This window comes from Furipterus horrens, unplaced genomic scaffold (assembly GCF_987537825.1).
Source record: "Furipterus horrens unplaced genomic scaffold, mFurHor1.1.pri manual_scaffold_2, whole genome shotgun sequence".
Classification (NCBI taxonomy): domain Eukaryota; kingdom Metazoa; phylum Chordata; class Mammalia; order Chiroptera; family Furipteridae; genus Furipterus; species Furipterus horrens.
Window position 1 is genome coordinate 132,915,494 of NW_028327172.1, and position 21,057 is coordinate 132,936,550.

The 21,057-nt window shown below is 42.5% G+C and overlaps 2 protein-coding genes across 2 annotated transcripts in view; one reads left to right on the plus strand and one right to left on the minus strand.

The window, feature by feature from the left end:
- Nucleotides 1–1,326: 1,326 nt before the first annotated feature.
- ANKRD16 (ankyrin repeat domain 16) lies at nt 1,327–15,278 on the minus strand. Its single transcript, XM_090268001.1, has 7 exons — nt 14,262–15,278; nt 9,660–9,880; nt 8,202–8,244; nt 4,697–4,805; nt 4,033–4,194; nt 2,786–2,864; nt 1,327–1,525 (listed from the first exon to the last, which is right to left on the minus strand). Exons 1-7 carry the CDS (start codon nt 14,579–14,581, stop codon nt 1,368–1,370), a joined length of 1,092 nt encoding a protein of 363 aa, XP_090124127.1. The 5' UTR covers nt 14,582–15,278; the 3' UTR covers nt 1,327–1,367.
- Nucleotides 15,279–15,398: 120 nt separating this feature from the next.
- Nucleotides 15,399–21,057, plus strand: part of FBH1 (F-box DNA helicase 1) — a 49,654-nt gene continuing 43,995 nt past the window's right edge. The window contains exon 1 of the mRNA XM_090266464.1: nt 15,399–15,546. Within this exon, the coding sequence (XP_090122590.1) occupies nt 15,546 (1 nt within the window). The 5' untranslated portion in view covers nt 15,399–15,545. The remainder of the gene's footprint in view (nt 15,547–21,057) is intronic.

Consider the following 21,057-nt stretch of genomic DNA (forward strand, 5'->3'; position numbering starts at 1 on the left):
ATCAGTGTTCATTCCTTCACAATCACAAGCTTCAGTGGCAGATGGTATAGGACAGGAAACATGACCTGCAGGCTTTAACAACAAACCCCATTCCTCAAATGAGGTCATAGAAAAGTTTTGGAAACATCTTAGATGCTTAGGTGTATTTACTATCCGAAGGGAGTAAATACAGAACTTGTCTAATAAAAAAAGAATAATAACCTACAACCAAGATTACTCTATCCAGCAAAGCTATCATTTAGAATGAAAGGGCAGATGAAGTGCTTTCCCAGACAAGGTAAAGCTAAAGGAGTTCATCATCACCAAGCTATGATTATTTGCAATGTTAAAGGGACTTATTTAAGAAAAATAAGATCAAAACTATAAACATTAAAATGACAACAAACTCACATCTATCAACAACTGAATCTAAAAAATAAAAACAAACTCCAACTAAGCAAACCAGAACAGGAACAGAATCATAGGTATGGGGACCATTTGGAGAGTTATCAGCTGGGAGGGGGAAGGGGGAAAAATGGGGAAATGGTGCAGGGATAAAGAAGCATAATTGTTTGGTACAAAATAGACAGGGGGAAGTTAAGAACAATAGAGGAAAGGGTGAAGCCAAAGAACTTACATGCATGACCCATGGACATGAACTAAGGGGGGGTGGGATTGCTGGAGGGAAAGGGGTTACTGGGTGGAAGGGAGCAAAGAGAAAAAAAATTGAGACTACTGTAACAACATAATCAATAAAATATACTTTAAAAAAAAGAAAGAAAAAAGAATAATAACCTCAAGATCAAAGCACAGATTAACTAGCAGTACTTAGAATATAGAAACATTTTCATTAATTCCTTGCAAATGTCTGTGTAAATAAAACAGATTATAAGCACACCTTTCCTGGCTACAAAACCAAATCAAACCATTGTAGCAACCAAGAAACGCCTATGAAAGAAAGTAAACAGGCCAATTATTTATGGTTGAAGCTAATAGCAATCTGTTATATTTTTAATATTATTATCACCTTACCATATAATATTTACTATAAAACATTTCACATATACATACAAACATAAATAAAAGTATGTATGCCATATTATATTCATGCATGTTACATGCTTCTCTAAGGAGCCCAGACACTGACTTCACAAATATCATCTAAGTCCACTTGAAGGCCATGATGAAATGAAGGTAAGGAGAGATTCTGAGTGTGTCTGCCAGCTAGAAGTCAGAGTCCACATCTTCTGCGAATCTCAGCTGCAGTGGAGAGTGCAGGGGAGGGAGGGCAGAGCACACGGGCTATCGGCAGATTTCACTGAACCTGGTAATTACTAAGCAGCAGGATGTGTTACCATGAGTTTTATTGCCTTTGTTTAGAAACACCTTCACTCTGTCACACTGTGGCTGAAGCACTGAAGGATGTCTGTGCTTTGTGTGAGCTGCTGAGCCAGGGTGCCCGTGATGTCTGGAGAGTCCCTCAGCCCAGACTGCAGAAGAAACTCGACGCAGGCCACATGCTGACCTGCGCAGGCCAGGTGCAGGGCTGAGTAGAGACAGAAGTCACATGAACTTAGTGCACGACCCCCAAAGCAATACCGACCTGGTCAGTAGGTTGCTCCTAACAAAAATATTGATTGTTTCAATTGTACAGGCTTTATAGTTCCATAATCCATCTGTATGACTTTCCCTATACTAGATCAAAACATTTTCTTTTAACTTGATTGGGTTGGAAATGACTTAAAAACAACATGACCAACTGGAGAGGATTTAAGAGACTTGTCTAAAGCAACAAAGCAAGTTTATGAGTAATAGGAGACTTTAAATGGTACAGAAAACATTTTCAAAGTTTTGTGAAATCTCTGTGTAAGTAGAAGTATCACCACAAATAAGAACGTTGTGACCAAAAAACAAAAAAACCCAAATAACAAAACGGCTGACAAATCTTCCTGTTCTGGTTAGAAATTAGCACTGAAGGGACCCTGGCTTCTGTTCTCACCTTTAGGAGAAAGTCTGTGTCTCTGGACTTAGTGACCATCCTCTGTGGCCTGAGGGTGAGTAGTTATCTATAAGTTTTTTGTTTTTGTTTTTTTAAATCTGAGTCTTTGAAGCATCATGAAGCTCCCATAAAAACTCCTGTAGAATTGCCACTAATGCAGAGAATGTTACTGAGATTTATTCTAAAGTCTGAGTTTAAAGGATTAGCTCTAAAAATATCCTTTGGAGCCCTAAATTGAGAAAATTGTAATGACTATTGTTTTTAAGCACACTTCAAAGAGAGATGACCTATGAAGAATCTATAGAATACCTGGATAGTTGGTGGCATCATAGATTAAAATAGAAAGTTCTTTTATGTCATGTATATTGTTGCAGTTTAAAAGAATAAAAACAATAATAGTAACAGCAGTAGTAATGAGTAGTAGTCATCATCATTGCTATGGTAACAGCAATAGTTCTACAGCTTTGCAAACAGAGATGTTATTTTAAGAAAGTTGCTGAGCTAGTATTAGAATATTAAAACCAGTGTTCTTAGTCCTGGTCGGGTGGCTCGGTTGGTTGAAGTGTCATCCATACACCAAAAGGTTGTGGGTTTTATTCATGGCCAGGACACAAACGTAGGTTGTGGGTTTGATTCCCCAGTTGGGGCACAATTGATGTTTCTCTCTCTCTCTCTCTAATTAATAAACATATCCTTGGGTAAGGATTTAAAAAAATATATGTACAACCTTAAAAAAAATTTTTTTTAAGTCCATGTATTGTTTACATTCCATTGACTGATCATTTCAAAGGCACAAAGAAGTGGTACCTGATCGATTTCTTTCATCTTTAGAGTTGATGTCAGCACCCAAGGATACAAGCATCTGAACTGTGCTCACATGTCCTTCCTGAGGATTGAAATAAACTTGTTATCACTGTGACAAGGATCTTTAAACATAAACAGTAACGTATATATCAGGTCCTTTTTCTAAAATACTCAACTGCTAAAATCAAGTTTTCATATCTAAAAGAAAACACATTACATCACCCTCAGATTCTACTATAATTCATTAAAGATAGGTTTTGGTGATATTTAGCTATTAGAATATAGAAGGTCAACTTTGTATGCCAAACTATCAACTAAACCAGTTGGATTTCCTTCAGTGTAATTACTATTAATGATTGTGATTTCTTGTGAACACATAATTCCAAATTATCCCAAGCACATATACTCTTTGCTAAAATCTTTAAACTAGAAAAGATGGTCACCTCTCCTAGATGGGACTCTCATCATAGCTGGCATTATCATTCATGAGGCAATTTATACACTTTCTGTGTAGCCAGTTAATCCATTAGTTATGTGGTGAGACTAAAATCAAAATGGGAGGTTCAGTCTTCCTATGGATGGACCCACCAGCTTCCCACCCCCCACCCCATGGCCATAGATCACACTCATAGCCCACCCTCATTTATCTATCCACTTTCTCATAGGAGAATGCAGGAGAGAATGTGTAGCTCACTAGAAAACATTTATTCTTGTTGCTAGAAAAACAAGTGAAGGCGAGTAGCCAGTCATGTTAAAGATAATAAGCAAAAGACTCCTAGCATTTAAAAGGGGAGAATATAAGCAGCTATTTTTGTAGTGAAAACCTTTTGTATGTCTTAAATATTTTATACATTGGAGAGGCCAGTAAATGCAATTCCCTTGACTCAGTTAAAAGAAATTTTAGCTTCTGAAATCTACCGTAAGGACAGAGAGCTAGGAGTTGGATACAATGGATTTTTATAGCTTCAAATAAAACCTTCTTGAAAATGAAAACAGGGCAGGATGAAACATAAAGCTGAGGCATTATATGGAATAAAGGGTGTTTTCAGTTTCTACCTAGCAACAAATAAAGGCAGGTTTCTATTTAAAGGGACACAGGGCTTCAGAACCATGAACATTTCAGAAGCATATCATGAGCAATTTCTTTCTTCCACAAAGATGAAGCCAAAGAAACAGAACTGTGGAGCTATTCATCAGTGGAGTAAGGCAAGCCTGAAGAAGCAGGGACACCCTTATGAAAAGAAACAAACCTTAGCTGCATAATGAAGTGCTGTGAGGTGGGTTGATGTTGCTCTCACGTCTACATCAATGTCAAGTTCAGAGACCAAGAATTGGATGGCCTCATTCTGCCCAGTGACTGCTGCCCTGTGTATAGCCTGGGCCCCCAGGGAATCCTCAGCAGAAACGCAAACCTGGAAGATTGGGAAGACACAGGAACAAAAATAAGCAGAGAAACCTGGGTCCATGATCTTCTGACATTTTAGCTAAAATTTGTTGGCTATGTAAATTTTTCTGGGCCGATGTTCTATAGCTTTTGTCAGATTTTTAAAGGACTCTGTAAACAAATAAACAAAATGGTTAAGATTCAATGCTCTAAAGTGTGCTGAAAGTGCACTCAGAGGGGAGCCTGTTATTATTACTATAAAACACCTATTGTTTTTGAAATCTTACTTTGCTAACTGCTTTATGTACATTATTTTTTTTATTCCTTAGAGTAACCCTCTGAAGAATTTAAATTTGGCAGCATTTTACAGATAAAAATATTGATGCTTAAAGAGGTCAAGGGATCCCACAGGGGGACCGTGAGAGTGCTGGAATTTGAACCCAGGATATGAGTAACTAAGATTTCTGTTTGTCCTATGATCTGAAACTCACAGGAAAAACCAAAGGAATAAAACCAAACCATTGCTGTACCTTATGTTCTTCTAGGAGCAGCCTGGCTATGTTGATGTGCCCACACTGAATTGCATCCATAAAGGGTGTGAAGCCACACTTGTCTCTGCCGTCTGGTTCATACTGACACCTAGAGCCCAAACCCAAAATAACAGAGCTGAGAAAAGCCACTGCTTCAAACCCAATGAACAGCTGACTATTGACCACCACCTTGCAGTAGATGACATGGCCTACATCTGTGGAAATCTGGAGCACTCGCCTTCTGTCCCCCATCTCAGTATCAGAACTTAGCTCTTTAACAGTATGTCAATTTCCTGCAGCAAATCTGCTCCTCCTCTAACTTTTGTCATCCCATATATGGACTAGCATCTCTCCAGAAGCCCTGTAGTCATCCCTAAGCCCTCATAACTGATCTGTTGCCAGAACCTCTCAATGCTGCATTCAAAAAAAATGTTTTTTTTTAAAGATTTTATTTATTTATTTTTAAAGAGAGGGGGAGGGAGGGAGAAAGAGGGAGAGAAACATCAATATGTGGTTACCTCATGCAACCCCAACTAGGGACCTGGCCTGCAACGCAGGCATTCCCAACTAGGAATCCAATCAGCACTCCTCTGGTTCACAGGTTGGCACTCGATCCACTGAGCCTCACCAGCCAGGAATAAATATTTTTTTAATTGTACCTTTCTATCTCTGCTTTCACCCTTTAGGAGCAAGTCAATAGACAATAGCCTCCTCACCAATTTCCTCACCTTGGCTTCTGCCTTGCTAATCCATTCTCACAGCTACCAGAATAATCTTTTTACTATGCAATTGGGGTATGACCACTCCTGTTAAAAACCTTTAACTACATACTTCCCCAAACAAAGCACAAAATCTGCAACCTCAGCATGACCTCTGGTGGCCAAGATAACGTGGCACAAACTTACCTCTCCAGGTTTCTCTTGCCCGCATACCCATCACCTTGTGCTTACCACAAACTGCCCTCTCCCTGGTTGTCCTTTCTTCTAGGTCCTGCTTATTTCCAGGTCCTACATGTCCTATCTTCTTACATTCCTACATTCCTCTCCATCCTACCTGCCCCATTGTCTTCTTGGTCATACCTTCTTCTTGTCCTATCTTCTTCTCTGTCCCATTTCCTTTTCCCATTCCTATCTCCAAACTCTTGTCCTATCTTCTCAGTATCATCTCCCATCAGTCCAATCATCTTCTGTTTCTACCTTCTTCGTGGTCCTACTTGTCTTACTTTCTTTTTTTTCCTCCCTCTCATCCTACCTTCTTTTTAAAATATTTTTTTTTCCTTTTATTTTCCAGAGAGAGGGGAAGAGAGGGTGAAAGTGAGGGGGAGAGACATCAGTGTGAGAGAGAAACATTGATTGGTTGTCTCTCACACACACCCCGACTAGACCTGAAATCTGGGCATATGCCCTGACCAGGAATATTACCTGTGACCTTTTGGTTTGCTGGATGATGCCCAACCAAGCCACACCAGCCAGGGCCTGTCCTACCTTCTTCATGGTCCTGCCTTTTTCCTGTTCTCTCATTTGCCCAGCTCTTTCATGCCTTTTCACCTGTTGATCCTCTCTGCTTAGAACATTATTTCTCCATTCTTCACTTGACAAACTGCAGCTCACCCTTCAAATCACAGCTTCAATGTGACCTCCCAGAGCCCTGTCTTCTCTCCTGCATCAAGAGTACCTTTGCTTCCCCATAACCAATGTATACCTTTTCTTTGTAGTATTACAGGTTCCCCCCACTATCTGAAAGTAGAGCATACCTATGCAACTATTTGTAAGCCAAAACGGCATACTGCAATGAGTATCTCCAGCTTTCTGAAAGTTTGCATTATGTATGCCACTTCACTTTTATGAAAGATCTAGATACATTGGTATAGTAACAGCTTTTCTTGCAAAAGTGAAAATCCTCTTCTTTGGATTTCTTTTGATTAGTGAAAACAAGCAGTAATGTAGGTCTTATGTAGAGGCAAAGTGGGATAATGGGAACTTTCAGAAAGTGGGATACCTGTATTACAATTTATAATTTAATGGTATTTTTTTCTATGATTGTTTATATTTGGCTTCCACACCAGCCTACAGGGAAAGAACTGCGTTTGTTTTGCTTAACACCCAGCACCTAACGCATAGGAGATGCTTAGAAATGTTTGTTCAATGAATGAATATTTATAAGTTTGCAGACAACCAAGTACATTCCAATTGGCAGCAGACTAAGGCCTACACATACATAGCATTTTCCCGGTACTGCATTAAGCTCTCTTCTTACTATATATTGTCTCCTCAAGTAATCTCTTCGCTCTTATGAATTCAATCATTATTTCTGTGTTGATGAGGCCCACATTTGTATCTCAGCCCACACCTGTCCTTTGGGCTTCCTATCTGTGTCTCTAACTGCCCCCTTGATGTCTTTACTTGGATGTCTCACAGGTCCATGCAACTCAACGTGTCCAAAAGTGAAACTGTCATCTTCTCTCACAAAACCTGCTCCTCCTCCACTGCTCTCTACCTCAGCAAATGGCACCAGCATCATTGCACCAGTTGCTTAAGCGAGAAACCTGAAAGTCATCCTTGACTTCTCCTTCTCCCTCATTTGTTTTATTGAATTATTTCCCTAGATCTACTGATTCTACTTAAGCATCTCCAAATCTTTTTCTTCATCCCTACAGTCTGCCTCTCAGTCCAGCTACCATGATTTCTCTGTTTAACTATATATAACAACCTCCCAACAACTTTCATAGCACCCACTGTTGCTCTTCCTCCAAGTCTCTATTTTGCAACCAGAGGATCTCTGAAAATGCAAATTTCATCCACCCCCATGCTTAACCCTTCAGCGGCATCTTATAGGCTTAGAATAAAACCTAAAATCCTTCCCATGGTCTACAATGTCCCACCTGATCAAAACCTGGCCTTCCTCTCCAGCCTCACCCTGCACCATTCTCCCCCTCACTACAGGCTTCAGAGTGTTCTGGGCTTTCAGTTTCTCACATGCACTGTTTTTCCCAGGCTCTCAGCATTCCCGGGTACTGTTTCCTCTGTCTGGAATGTCCCCCAGCTTCCTACTCTCAGCCTCCTTCAGGTCACGTTTAAATATCACTGGGGCTGAGATTCCTTACTTCTAGGCCTAGCTGGGTCTTCCTGTCATACACTCCTATAGGGATCCGGCAATTCCTTGTAATGGTCACTAGACTAGCACAGCTTGTGCAGTGTTTGTGAATTCCATGAGAGGGAAACCACATTGTCTCATTTCTGTTGTAGCCCTTGTATCTAGTACATTTCATAATAGGTACTGAATAAATAGATCAATATTTGTTGAATGAACAGATGAATGATCTTCTCTCATGTCTGTTAGCTATTTTTGTTTTATGTTCTTTGAGTTATCTCCTTATATCCTTTGTTCATTTCTCCTTTGGTACCTTAGTTGCTCTCTGAACAATTTACTTGAGCTCTTCATGGAGCATTGATATTAACTGTCATAATTAGCAAATATCTTCCTCAATTTGCTCCTTTGTTCTTACCTCTGAAGAAGCACCTTTACTGCCTCTAAACAGCCATGCATTGCTGGGAGAAGAGAGTTGAGAATTAGAGCTTTTGTGTGCACAAAGAAAACACTTTCCTCCTGGCACCAGTCTCTGTCCCATCTTTTTAGCTATGACTTAAAGGAAGGTATAATTATATTAGGTACATTAATAAAAATCTGGCTGGATAATTGTAAAGAATGATGTTTTTACTGAATAGGTCCACAGCCAAAATTGATGATCTTATCTATATGAGAACTTTTATGGCAAATTTTCAATACTAAACTTATCTCCTTATTTTTGTGTTGCACCAGTTTTTGCCTAGAAAATGTAAAACATTTTAAGTGTGATCCATGACAAAATAACCGGGAATTTAATTCTCCTATTAAAAATAACTACAGTCAATAATAAAGATTTTTGACTATCTGTGCTCCACTACTTTGTGTAAATGACTGGATGCTGTTCCTCCAGAAGAGTAGAGGAGCTAGTCAAACAATCTGTGAGCTGAGAAACATTTCTACTCACTGGCAAAGTTTTAAAAAGAATTCCTTGGTTCCTACTTGCCCACTGTGGCTAGAACAAATGTATGCATATTTCCTAAACTATATCATGTCATAGGCATTGATTTTTAGAGAAACTAACAGCCCTGTATTTTAACTCGGTGCACTCACTAGAAGGCTAAAGATTATTTTCTAAATTTCTTGATCTGGACTGTTGAGCTCATTAATATCCATTTCATTTTATGCCACAGCATATTTGCTTTTTACTTATTTAAAATAATGTACAAATAGATCATTCAGAATTTAGAATAATTATTCAAAACAATGAAAACTGTACCCCAATTTATATTTGGCATTATCACTAGGCAAGTCAAATACACTCAGACCCAAGTATTTAATTATAAGCACCTATATTTATTTAAATGGATAGTACTGTGGTAGGTATTGCTGAGGATATTTAAAAAATTGTCTCTTTTCCTCCTGCCTTTAATAATAAAAACAATGTGAAAATTATCATAAAATAGTAGTAGCCAGTTCTGTGCTCAGTGTCAAGCACTGTGTTAAGGGGTTTACATACATCTGGCTCCTTAAACCTTGTAAGATCCTTGTGATATGGGCATCATTATTATCACCTTGCTGATGAGGAAACTTGCTCAAGAGACTAAGCCCCTTGCCCAAGGTAAAAGACTAAGGGAGAAACAGAACCAGCTTGCCATCTAACTAGGTGGGAAGAGCAGGAATGATATATATGACAAGTGAACTAATATAAGAAAGAAGAACATGTTAAGTACCAAATGACATTAGCTTTAGAAACTAAGTATGTGCCAAAATACCCCAAATCTGCTCTTATTCTCTGATTTCTATTTTCCAAAACACTCCAACTTGATGATATTCTGCAGTGCTGGGGAAGGAAAGCTGCACATCTATGCTTGCATAACTGCAGACCCCGGGGCCATACCTGCTGTGTGCAGAGGAGTTCTGCTAATTTTGCTCTCTGTCTTCCAGGAATCTGGGCAAACGGTGAGCAAGTACTGAAGGGTTTGAGGGTCACCTTCTCGACAGGCAATGTGGAAGCTATTCCAGCCATCTTTGTTCTTCAGAAGTGGATTTGCACCATGTGCCACAAGGTCCTGGATCACCTCAACATTCTTCCTTGTGCAAGCCATCATCAGAGGAGTCCTAAGGCCAAATAGGACAAGCTGTCAGGTGGAAGGGCAGCTGAAACATTAGAAGGGTCCGACCAGATCTTTAGAAAAACATACATCCTTGGTAGAGATGAAAAACCTAGAGGACTCAGGTCTGGGAAGCAGGAAAACTGGCAACTTCTCTGCTGTCCTAAGGACCCTGGGTGAAATAACAAGGGGAGAATGATTGTGATATAGACACACCTACACGAAAAGGATACTGAGGAGGCAAAGCTGCTTCTGATCTGGTTTACAGTATGGCACTGAATCAGGACAGGCTAATACAAACTATAAAGTGTGTCCTGAAGAATACTACATAAGGGGTACTCTGCTGGACTTATCCCATTCATTTCAGTCAGAAACCATTTATTAATTTACATTGTGCTGAAAAGGAGTTTAAAATGAGCACTTGACACAGCATCTAGCCATAGGATCATACACTGGTGAAGCAAATGCAACAGTGTGATTACAATAAATTTCTGAACTGACTTGTGTTCACAGCTATAGGAGAGTGAACTACATAAATGATTTGGGGTAAGCTATTTCACTTCCATGAGCTTTTCAGTTTTTCGTCTGCAAAACACAGGAGCTATGATTTCTGAAAAGCAGGAACAGGTCTTGTTTACCTCCTTGTTCCCAGGGTTAGAACCTGTGTCTGGCACATAGTGGGAGCTCACTATACTTGGATGGCCTCTAAGGTCGCATCATTAAGAAGGTAATGTAGTAATAAGAGTGAATGAGAGGACTTCCAGCCAAGATGGAGGCATAGACAGACATGCTGCATCTCCCTCCACAACTAAGAAGGACTACAACTACCTCAAAACTAGAAACAACGAGAAGTTCCAGAAAATCAAACTGCATGGAAGTCCAGCAAACAAAGATATAAAGAAGAAATACTCATCCAGATAGGTAGGAGGGGCGGAGATGGGGCGGAGAGGACACAGTGTGGTGGCGGCAGCAGCAGGCCAGCAGAAAGCGCAGCCACATGTTTTAAAAAGTCAGGAGGGACACATAGGGAGCATTCCCAGCTCCTCACCGGACCTCGCAGCTCCCGGTCCCAGCGCCAGGGAAAATCAAGCCTCACTGCTTCTGACTGTGCAAACCAGTGGGGGTTGGGGTGGAGGAAGATATTGCCAGTCTCTCAGCAGAGTCCACTTGTTTAAAGGGCCCCCATGGTCCTAGAACGTCCCCAGACCCACCCACTCTGGGAACGACGGCCATGGCAGCAGCTAGAGGGAGGCCAGTCCAGTGCGGAAGTGGGAGAGGTGCCTGGAAAAGGGGCGAGTGCTGGGCAGGTGGCATTGTTTCCTGTCGGACCCCTCCCCCACATACAGCATCACAACGTGGTAAAATGGGTTGCCCTGTACTGATGAATACCTAAGGCTCCGCCCCTTACAACTTAACAGGGGCGACAGCTCTACCTGGGATGCGGAGGCAAACAAACACAGGAGCCTGTCAGAATGAGGAGACAGAGAAGTATGGCCCGAAGGGGAAATGGATCAAGGTTCCAGTGGGAGAACTAAGCGACGAGGAGATAGCCAACCTAACAGATGAGGAGAGAGACAACCTAACAGACGCAGAATTCGAAACACTGGTGATAAAGAGGCTCACAGGCTTGACAGATATGCTTGAGTACGGCAAACGTATAAGAGAAGAAGTGAAGGCTATGCTAAGTGAAACGAAGGAAAATCCACACAAAACCAATGGTGAAGGGAAGGAAACCTGGGTTCAAATCAATGATTTGGAACATAAGGAAGAAAAAAGTCAACCAGTGCAGAATAAGGAAGCAAGAATTGAAAAAAATAAGGAAAACTTCCCAAATTTGTGAAAGAGATGGACATACAGGTCTGGGAAGAATGGAGGGTCCCGGGCAAGCTGGACCCAGAGGGGACCACACCAGGATGCATCATGATTGAGATGGCGGCAGCAAGAGAGAGGCGGAGAGTTGCCTACAGGGGGTGCCTATAGGACTCTCAGCTGATTTCTCAGAGGACACTTTGCAGGTAGGAAGGGACTGGCAAAAAGTATTCAATGTGATGAAAGGCAACCTGCAACCAAGATTATTCTATCCAGCAAAGCTATCATTTAGAATGGAAGGGCAGATGAAGTGCTTCCCAGACAAGGTAAAGCTAAAGAAACTCATCATCACCAAACCATTATTATATGAAATGTCAAAGGGACTTACTTAAGAAAAAGAAGATCAAAACTATGAACACTAAAATGACAACAAACTCACAACTATCAACAACTGAATCTAAAAAATAAAAACAAAACCCAACTAAGCAAACCAGTATAGGAACAGAATCATAGGTACGGGGATCATTTGGAGGGTTATCAGCTGGGAGGGAGGAGAAATGAGGAAATGGTGCAGGGATTAGAAGCATAACCGGTTGGTACAAAATAGACCAGGGGAAGTTAAGAATAATATAGGAAAGGGTGAAGCCAAAGAACTTATATGCATGACCCATGGACATGAATTAAGGGGGGTGGGACTGCTGGAGAGAAGGGGGGTACTGGGCAGAGGGGAGCAAAGGGGGAAAAAATTGGAACTACTGTAACAACATAATCAATAAAATACACTTTAAAAATTATTTTTAGACGAAGTAACTGGACTAGATTAACTAAAAATGTTATTCTTCTGGCAAAGAAAGAAAAAAAAAGAGCGAATGAGAAATTAAGAAGGAAAAACCCAGATAAATGAAGGCTGGACTCTTTGAGAGGAGCTTCACAGAGGGAATAAATGTTGAGCAAGGCAGGATGACTGGAAAAGCAGGGAAGGTATCTCAGGAAGCCAAAAAGGTAAGAATGGGAAAAATGTCTCACTGTGACTATACACATGCCAAATAGATAATCAAAGGAACCTCCTCCTTTCAGTTTTTTTTTTTTTTTTTTTTCTCTTCTTTGAGGCTGTTTCCTTATCTGAAGAATTGCTTTAAAGCATATATTAAGTCTCTGCCTCTTGGAACTGTCTTTATTTTATTTTATTTTTAAAAACTTCACCCAAGGATTTGTTTATTGATTTTAGAGATAGAAAGTGAGGAAGAAAGAATGGGGTGGGGGAGTTGGAGAGAGAGAGACAGAGAGAGAGAGAGAGAGAGAGAGAGAGAGAGAGAGAGAGAGAGAGAGAAATCTGATCAGTTGCCTCCAGGGACCAAACCTGCAACCTAGGTACCTAGGTATGTGTCCTGACCCGGGATTAAACCCACAACCTTTTGGTGTATGGGATGATGCTTCAATGAACTGAACCACCTGGCCAGGGTTTAGAACTGTCTTTAGATCAATTTACCAGCAGCACAAGAAAATCAGTCTTGGGCTTAGTCAAAGTGCAACCTTCCAAACACAACCAGGACTACTCTCCCCAGTGGGCAAAATGCACTTTACTGTATATGGCCGTCTGCTGAGTTTCTTATTTGTATCACATCAGGAACTACTTGTAGACAAGAACTTCATTATGTTATGAATCTTAAGGCATTCATAACTTCTAAGTAGCCAGACATAGTGAGTACTGAAAACAGCGTCAGTCTAACAATATGCAATTGGTTTGTGTGATAGTGAAGGTATCTTGACTGTGGAGGTGGTTATGCAAGGTAATATAGGACAAGATCATAGATAGCACCACCTACACACATGTGTATGTATACTCTGGTGAAATGTAAATAAACATATTGTTTGTAGCAATGTCAATTTCTTAGTTCTGTTATTATACTGTAACTGTGTAAGATGTTAACTTTGGGGGAGCCTAGGGGAAGAACACCTGGGACTTCCCTGAACATTTCTTTCTTTTTTAAAGATTTTATTTATTTTTAGAGAGAGGGGAAGGGAAGGAGAAAGAGAGGGAGAGAAACATGGATGTGTGAGAGATACGTGGATCAGTTGTCTCTCCCACCCCCACACTGGGGACCTGGCCAGCAACTCAGGCATGTGCCCTGACTGAGAATCAAAACCAACGACCTTGCAGTTGGCAGGCCAGTGTTCAATCCACTGAGGCACACCAGCCAGGGCCTGAAAATTTCTTTGTATGTAACTTTCTGTGAACCTATAACTATTTCAAAGTAAAAAGTTAAATCAATGCCATTGATGAAGTAATCATTTCCCTTGATGTCTGTTCCCAGAAAAACTTTGTATGCTGGGGCTCATGTAATATGTAGTACAGACAATTCATTGTCTGATATTATCCTATCTGATAATATTCTGTACTGTTCTCTGCTTTATAAAGGGAAGCAAATGCCTGGACCAGTTGACCCCACCAAGGGTAGGAACAATGTGCCCTAATGGGAAAGGCTGAGAAGCTATGCAGTAGAGACAAAGTAAATAGGACTCTATGATTCTGAGGAAAAGAGGGAAAGGGGTATCTCTCTGGAATTCCTGCCACCTACCAGTCACCCCTCTTCAGGCAGTCGATCGTGGCTCCTCGGCTCAGCAGGTACCGCACGCAGTCCCTGTGGCCCATGCAGGCAGCTTCATGCAGAGGCCGCTTGTAGTCTCGGTTGGTGGCCTCGATGTCCATGTTCCAGGTCTCGGCGAGATAGACAAGAATGTCCAGACACCCGTGGCGGGCGGCGCAGTGCAGCAGGGTGCACCCCGCCACCCCCAGGCAGCCGGCGCCCTCAACTCTCTGTAGCTCCTCCTGCAGGGTGCACAGACGGCCTTCTTGCACCAGCCTGAAGAGCCGCTTCGAGTCCCTGGGCGCCGTCATGGTCACCGGGGCCTGGCAACGTGACCGATTCCTGGCAACGTGACCGAGTCCCCTGCCCTGACCTGCGTAGGGTGGGCGTACTGTAAGCCGTCAGGGTGTCCCTTTCCCGCTCTGGACCCCGCCTGATGGTGGGCGGGGCGCGTAGAGGCCAAGCTTCCCTGCGCCGGGTGGTTAGTGCTCCTGCAAACAACTCGCCTCGCTGGTCGCTGCGAACACGCGCTCCAGGTGTGGGCTCAGCCGTGTTCGAGGACTCGCGGAATGCACGCAAGCTGCCGCCCGCACGGGTTTCATTTGGGGCAAAACACTGGGTAGTGGCGGAGCGGCTGTCAAACCCACGGCAAGGGGCGCGTGTAGCCTGGCGCAGGTCGGAGCACGAGCTCGCTCTGCGCCACAGCAGGGCTAGCCCGGGATCTGACCGCCTCCAGGGAAGGGGGTCAGTAAGGTGCCCGCACTGGTGAAGGGCTCCGATCTGGGCCCGCTCGATGGGAGCTCCGCGTCCACGAGACACCGGGGAAGGTGCCCGCCAGGAGCCGCCTCCCGTACTCTTTATCAGGGAGACACCACCCTTCAGGATGGAGTGGGCTTCCGCGTGTCCCGATTCTCTGCCAGTGCCTCACCTCCGCCCCACTGCGGCCTCTCCGAGGGTCCCCAAGAGCTCGGAGGAACTATGGGAAAGTTTTCATTGGCCTCCTCACCTTAGCGGAAGCACGGGCGGGGCGGGCCCTCCCCCCCCCCTGCTAACCGTGGCCGCGCCCCCTCCAAGCGCGCGTTCTAATTGGCCGTGGGGGATGTCTATCAGGCCCGGAGGCTGGCTCTTCCCTGAGCGGTGGCAGGGCAGAGCTGTCAGAGGAAGACCGAGGCCTGTTTAGGCTAGCGCTGCCCTGTGGATTCCGGAACTGGGCAGGCCAGGCGGCTGGGGCCCAGAGGAAACAGCAGTGGCTGGATCCCCAGTCTGTAGCTCCATAGTGCGTGAGATCACGGACGTGGCAGGGAGCGTGGGTGGGACATTGCGCTGTGGACACTTAACCTTTTGGGGTCTGAGCCAGGGTCTGGTCTCTCGGGGCGGGGTCGGGTCTGCAGGGGGTGGGGGGCGTGGGGACCCAGGGCCTGGGCTGTCTGGGGGCTAGTGAGCTGCAAGCACCGGGCGGGGCTTGTGCGCTGGAGGCCGAGGGGCGCGCCTACATTGCGTCCTTGCTCCCGGGAAGTGGGGAGCTCGTCGTTTCTTGTGGTTGTGGGAGTCACGGTGGATGTGGCCACGGCTACGGGCAAGCCAGCATTCCTTTTCTACTCTGGTATTTTGACCTTGGGCGAGTCATTTTATTGCGTCTTTTTGCCTCTTTCATTTGTATCCTCCCTCCCCCTTACCTGAATATTAAGAAAAATTGAGGTGATGTGGGAAGGCCTTGAGTTCCTGGAGGATACATTGAGATCTGAGCAAGCTGTATGGGGTGCTGGAGGGAATTTGAGTAGGTGTTGAGTTCTTTCCCGATCTAATTAGGTGCTAGTCATTTAAACCTCTTGATGTTTTCAGTTTATTTAAAGGTAAAATGGGAGGTGCTATTATTTGACAGACCTAGAAACAATTATGCTCTACGTATTATGTTGCACTCTATGGTTTACAAAGCACTTTATGTAACCTGCAAACCTGTAAAGTATGATTATAGGTGGGGAAATCGAGGCCTAAAGAACTTAGTGATTTTGCCACGAAGGTATAGCTAATGAAGTCTGATGGAAGGAAGGATGGTAGCAGCTAGTGAGTGTCTGCTAGTTCCTGGCCCTGTGCTAAAATAAGTTAAGGGAGATAAAATTTTTAAAAGACCTCTGGTGTGAGTATATGAAAACAAGCCCATTTTACCACTGAGCAATATGGACAGTCACTGGAGACAGAACTAGGTCCGCTATCAACTTTGCCAAAGTGTTTGCCATTTCAAAAAAAAAAAGAGAAGACATGAAAGTGGTTTGAAATGCATGATGTTTTAGAACATGCCAAGCATTGCTCCTGCTGCTGTTGGAGTCAATGCAAATGGAAGTGAAGGCATCTATTTGGCAGCTTCACGTTTCTGGAGCAAATGCTCCCCCCATCCTAATTATGATACAAAACAGTCCACCTTCTCTTGCCTTCTGCCTCCAGTGTCCCTGTTTTTAAAAACAAAATAGAAAGCTATCCCATGCACAATAGGACAGATTATTTTAAATCCAGATGATTGGTTACTTAACTGCTGTCAAATGCCGCTGTTTCTCTTGTCTTTTTTAGAAACTTATTTTGATCTGTAGCCCCATTTGGATAACTAGTTGATGAAGTATGCGAATTGATCCACAGCCCCTGTGATTTTATGGAGCAAAACCTTGCTGTACAGGAAGCTAATGGATGGAACTATTCTGGGCTCTTGCTAATTTTCCATTTGGGTTGCCCATTTCTTTTGTGCAGGCTTTTGAGTTTTGTGGTCTGGCCTTTACTGTCTCATTTCGCATGTAGTCACTTTGGCATTGTGATTTGCTCCTTGTCTGTCTTCTTTCCTTTCTCCTGCATTGTATTTTGTGATTATGTAGCATTCAGTGATGGTCATTGGCGTGATGAGCATTTGTCATTTTTTGTGATCTGTGATGTGTGAGCACCAAACTTCGTGTTGAATTTACAGCTCTAATTTCAGATTTGTTGTCATCCTCTTTTCTCTGCTTATCATATCCCTCTATACTTCCTGGACTGATTTTGTTTGAAGACTGAATTTGGTTCTCTCTTTGCCCTCTGGCTGTGGAATTATCTCCTTCTCCAAAGCACAAATCTTATGTCTTAACTGTCATTCACATGCCTTTTGAAGACCAGTCTCATATTTCGAAGTACCTCCTGGAGCTTTACCTGGCATTCCACAGATACCTTTAATTTTTTTTTTTAATCCTCACATGTGGATATGTTTTTTAGTTGATTTTAGAGAAATGAAGGGAGAGAAAGAGAGAAACATTGATCTGTTGCCCCCTGCATGCGCCCCAACTGGGGATCAAACACGAAACCCAGGCATGTGCCCAGACTGGGAATTGAACCCGGGACCTTTTGGTACATGGGACTACACTGCAATCAACTGAGCCACACAGCCAGGGCTCCCAGATAACTAAAACAAAGCAAACAACTATTTTCAAAACTGAAAACTTTAACCCTCCCCTCACTCCAGGAAAAAGTGATTAAAAGAAAAACACTATTTCTTCTTTACTTCTTAGTGTGGTTAATGACATTATCATTAAGTTCTAGCTGGAAATGTCAGTTATCTTTGTTCTTTCTTTTTCATCTTTCTCTTCCAGTTTTGTTAGAAAAGACTTGTTGATCTTCACTCCCCTCTACTCCCTGCCCCTCCTGCTGTTCTCGGGCCTTTAGCAAATCTTGCTTTGGTTAGTAAAGTCACAGTTCTGCCTTGTTTTCCTGACAATCTTCATGTTTACCCTACATCCAGCATTACTGTTCTAATGTGTAAAATTGATTGTACAAAATATTGACCTGCTTAAAAGGTAGATGATGCTCTCAGTTGCCTACTTGATAACGTCCAATTTCCTTACCATTATACAGGAGTTGGCAAAAATAGGTTTACAGTTTTAGTGTATGAAACAAAGAGTTTATGCTTGTATCATTTATTAATTATTGTAGTATTTTCCATATGAACAACTGTAAACCTGTTTTTGCCCACCCCTCTAATTAAGGACCTTTATTGTCTGTGCCTCCAAGTTCCTTTTCCAGCTTTGTCTCCCATTCGTGAATCTCTTGTTCTAATGAAACTCAACTTCCCACAACACTCATGCTGTGCTGTGTCTTTGTGATTTTGTACATATTGTTTCTTTTACCATACTGAATCTTCATGTTTTGAGGCTGAGCTCTTCATAAAGCCTTTTTCAACTTTCCTAACTATTCTGTTTTATTTATATACTATCACAGCACTTGATGTGTGCATTTGTGTGGAATTTGTATTGCCGTATGTATAGTAATTTGTTTTGGTAGCTATCTTATGGGAAGACTAAGCTTACTGATTTTTGTATCTTCAATGTCTAAAATAACATTTGATACCAGAGATGCCAAGAGAGGAAGCACTCATAGTGTTTATAATGCATTTTGGATATAGTGAATAGTTAAAAGTGGTTGTAGAATGAATTGACAGTAGAAAAAGCCTTTCAAATATATAAAAACATGTTCTAGTCTGTAGAAAATGATTATTTTCTTATTTTTCCTTATTTTTTTTAAGAAAACCATTCTTTTTTTTTTCCCTTGTGAGAAACATACATAGAGAAAAGCTCCCTCCATCCTAGTTTGCAATATTAAGTGAATGTGTCTCTAAGGGCGAAGCAGGTGTTTGCTGGGTGTGGGAAGACAGATGACTGAGCCTAGAGCCTAGACCTTTTGGGTTTGTAGAGAAGCACCTTTGGCACTGGGAAAGACCTGGCTTTGCATCAGGATAAGTACTTGGGAAGGGGCTAGCTCTGTGTTTATTTCTTTTAGAACTAATGGGGACAAAAATATTTTTAAGGTCTTTGTTTTGAATCTACAGTATTTAGTGATATTTCCCCTGTAGTTATGTTATTCATATACTTGCTTGTTATTAAATCATTGGTTATGACATTGCACAATAATTTTTTTCAAGTGACGGAAATTAAACCAGAGGTTTTTAAAAGATGCTTTAAATCTTTCTGTACATGGAAGGGAGAATGTTACAGCTGGAAGAACACTGGACATTCTATTACCTGCAAGTTGTGTTGTGACTTCAAGCAAGTCTTCTCTGAGACCATTTTAATCATGGCACAATTGTAGGATTGTGTAAAGATCAAATAAGGGCATGTGAAAGAACTTTAAAAGCTAAGAAACATTTAGGAGCTGAAAGATACTATAGGGTTTTGAAGATAAGCTAGACTTCTTTAAAGAGACATGCTATAGTTGTGCAGTTGTTCGTTTATTTTACAGTTATTTATGGAGTAATATGCAGTGGGTGTTGGGGCTTAGTGAGTTTCTCATTCTTTCCTCCCACCAGACTATAGAGCTTTCAGTCCAAACTTACACAAACAATTGTTAATACTATAATAATAAAATACACTCTAGTAACAATTATTTGTATGTGACACATATTAAACACATAGTTATACAAATATTTATGACAGTATCTCAGAGACATATGGGGTGGTTTAATTACAGCAGAGTGCTTCCTGCTGGAAAGAATATTTTCTACTATACTGGAATTCAGGAATAACACTGTTAATTGTGTTTAAATTGTGCTCTTAGGCCTCACAAGTGGCACCTTGGCCTGTGAAGTACTTGAATCTTTGTAATAATGAGCTACCTTGCAGAGCACCTCTGATGTCTCCACAGGAAACACAAGAAGGAAAGTGTCTACTTGTTGATCTTCACAGAGTCCCTCAGATAAAATTGAGAGACTTGTGGGGAACTAACAAGATGAGGTTAGGGACTCAGTAAGTTTTCTAGATTAGCGGAACTGCCCTCTGTGATTCTTGTTAAGGGGAGTCTTTCCGGTCGGGTACCTTGTACTAGAATTGTCTTGATTTTTAAAAAAATAATAATCTTTTCCTCCAGGAGTTGTAGATACTTATTACCTTCATCTTGTCCATTTAGGTCTGTAACCTGTAAATTTTAGAGGACTTTTTGGTATAATTATGATTAGTAAAGGTAGAAAGGCCCTGGCTGGTTTGGCTCAGTGGATTGAGCGTCGGCCTGCGAGCTAAGTGTCGCTGGTTCGATCTTCCAGTCAGGGCACATCAGAGAAGGAAAACTCTGACTCCAAAAAACCTCCGCTGCCTTGCGGCATATCTCTTCAGGGGAAAGGCTAAGGGAGTAAACCCCGACAGAAAATCCGGAGCCGGAGTCCCTAAGGTGGTTTGACGTTGTAGTCAACACCGGCAACTCCTGCGGCGCACCTGAAGCCAAGCTGTATTGACTCCGTCTTTCCCTTGGACCCTTCAGCTGCGAAGAGAGGGGGGGTCTGCTGCATGGGCAACAGCAGACCCTCCATATCACCCTGCCCAGGCTCTGTAGCTTCAGCTTCACTGGAGAGGACACTCCAGTGTCATCGCAAGATGTCGATTCAACACAGGAGGAGACAGATACCGTGTCACTCCCGAGTCGGACTGCACAGCCATTCTCGGCGGTGCAGATAGACTCTTAAGAAGCTACACCATCGTCTCTTGAGACGGACGGCTGCCAATACGAAAGGTAGAAGAAGAAAGAAAATTATTTGCTATCTGATAGCCTCAGTTCCCATGCCCTCCCCCGCCTGCCTGCAGCTGCCTGGGAGATAACGATATTTTGGGCCAGGGTTTGTCAAACCAAGCCAAGTTTGGCCTTGATCAGTCCGTAGTACTTGCAGCTGCGAGATAACCAAATGGCCACTAATCTCAATAGTTCCTTTTTTCTTCCCCCTATAAAGCAACCCCCTCCTCCCCTAGGAGATCGGAGCCAGAGCCACCTGCGGCATGGCTCCCTCCCCACATGC

Bases quoted from the DNA above. Each gene is read 5' to 3' on its own strand.
- ANKRD16 (XM_090268001.1), bottom strand. From the start codon at position 14,581: ATGACGGCGCCCAGGGACTCGAAGCGGCTCTTCAGGCTGGTGCAAGAA. The intron at 8,245-9,659 runs GTATGGCCCCGG...CTCTTCTCCCAG, and splicing joins AACTCCTCTGCACACAGCAG to CAATGCATGGCTGTTTAGAG. The intron at 1,526-2,785 runs GTACCACTTCTT...GTCTCTACTCAG, and splicing joins AGATGAAAGAAATCGATCAG to CCCTGCACCTGGCCTGCGCA.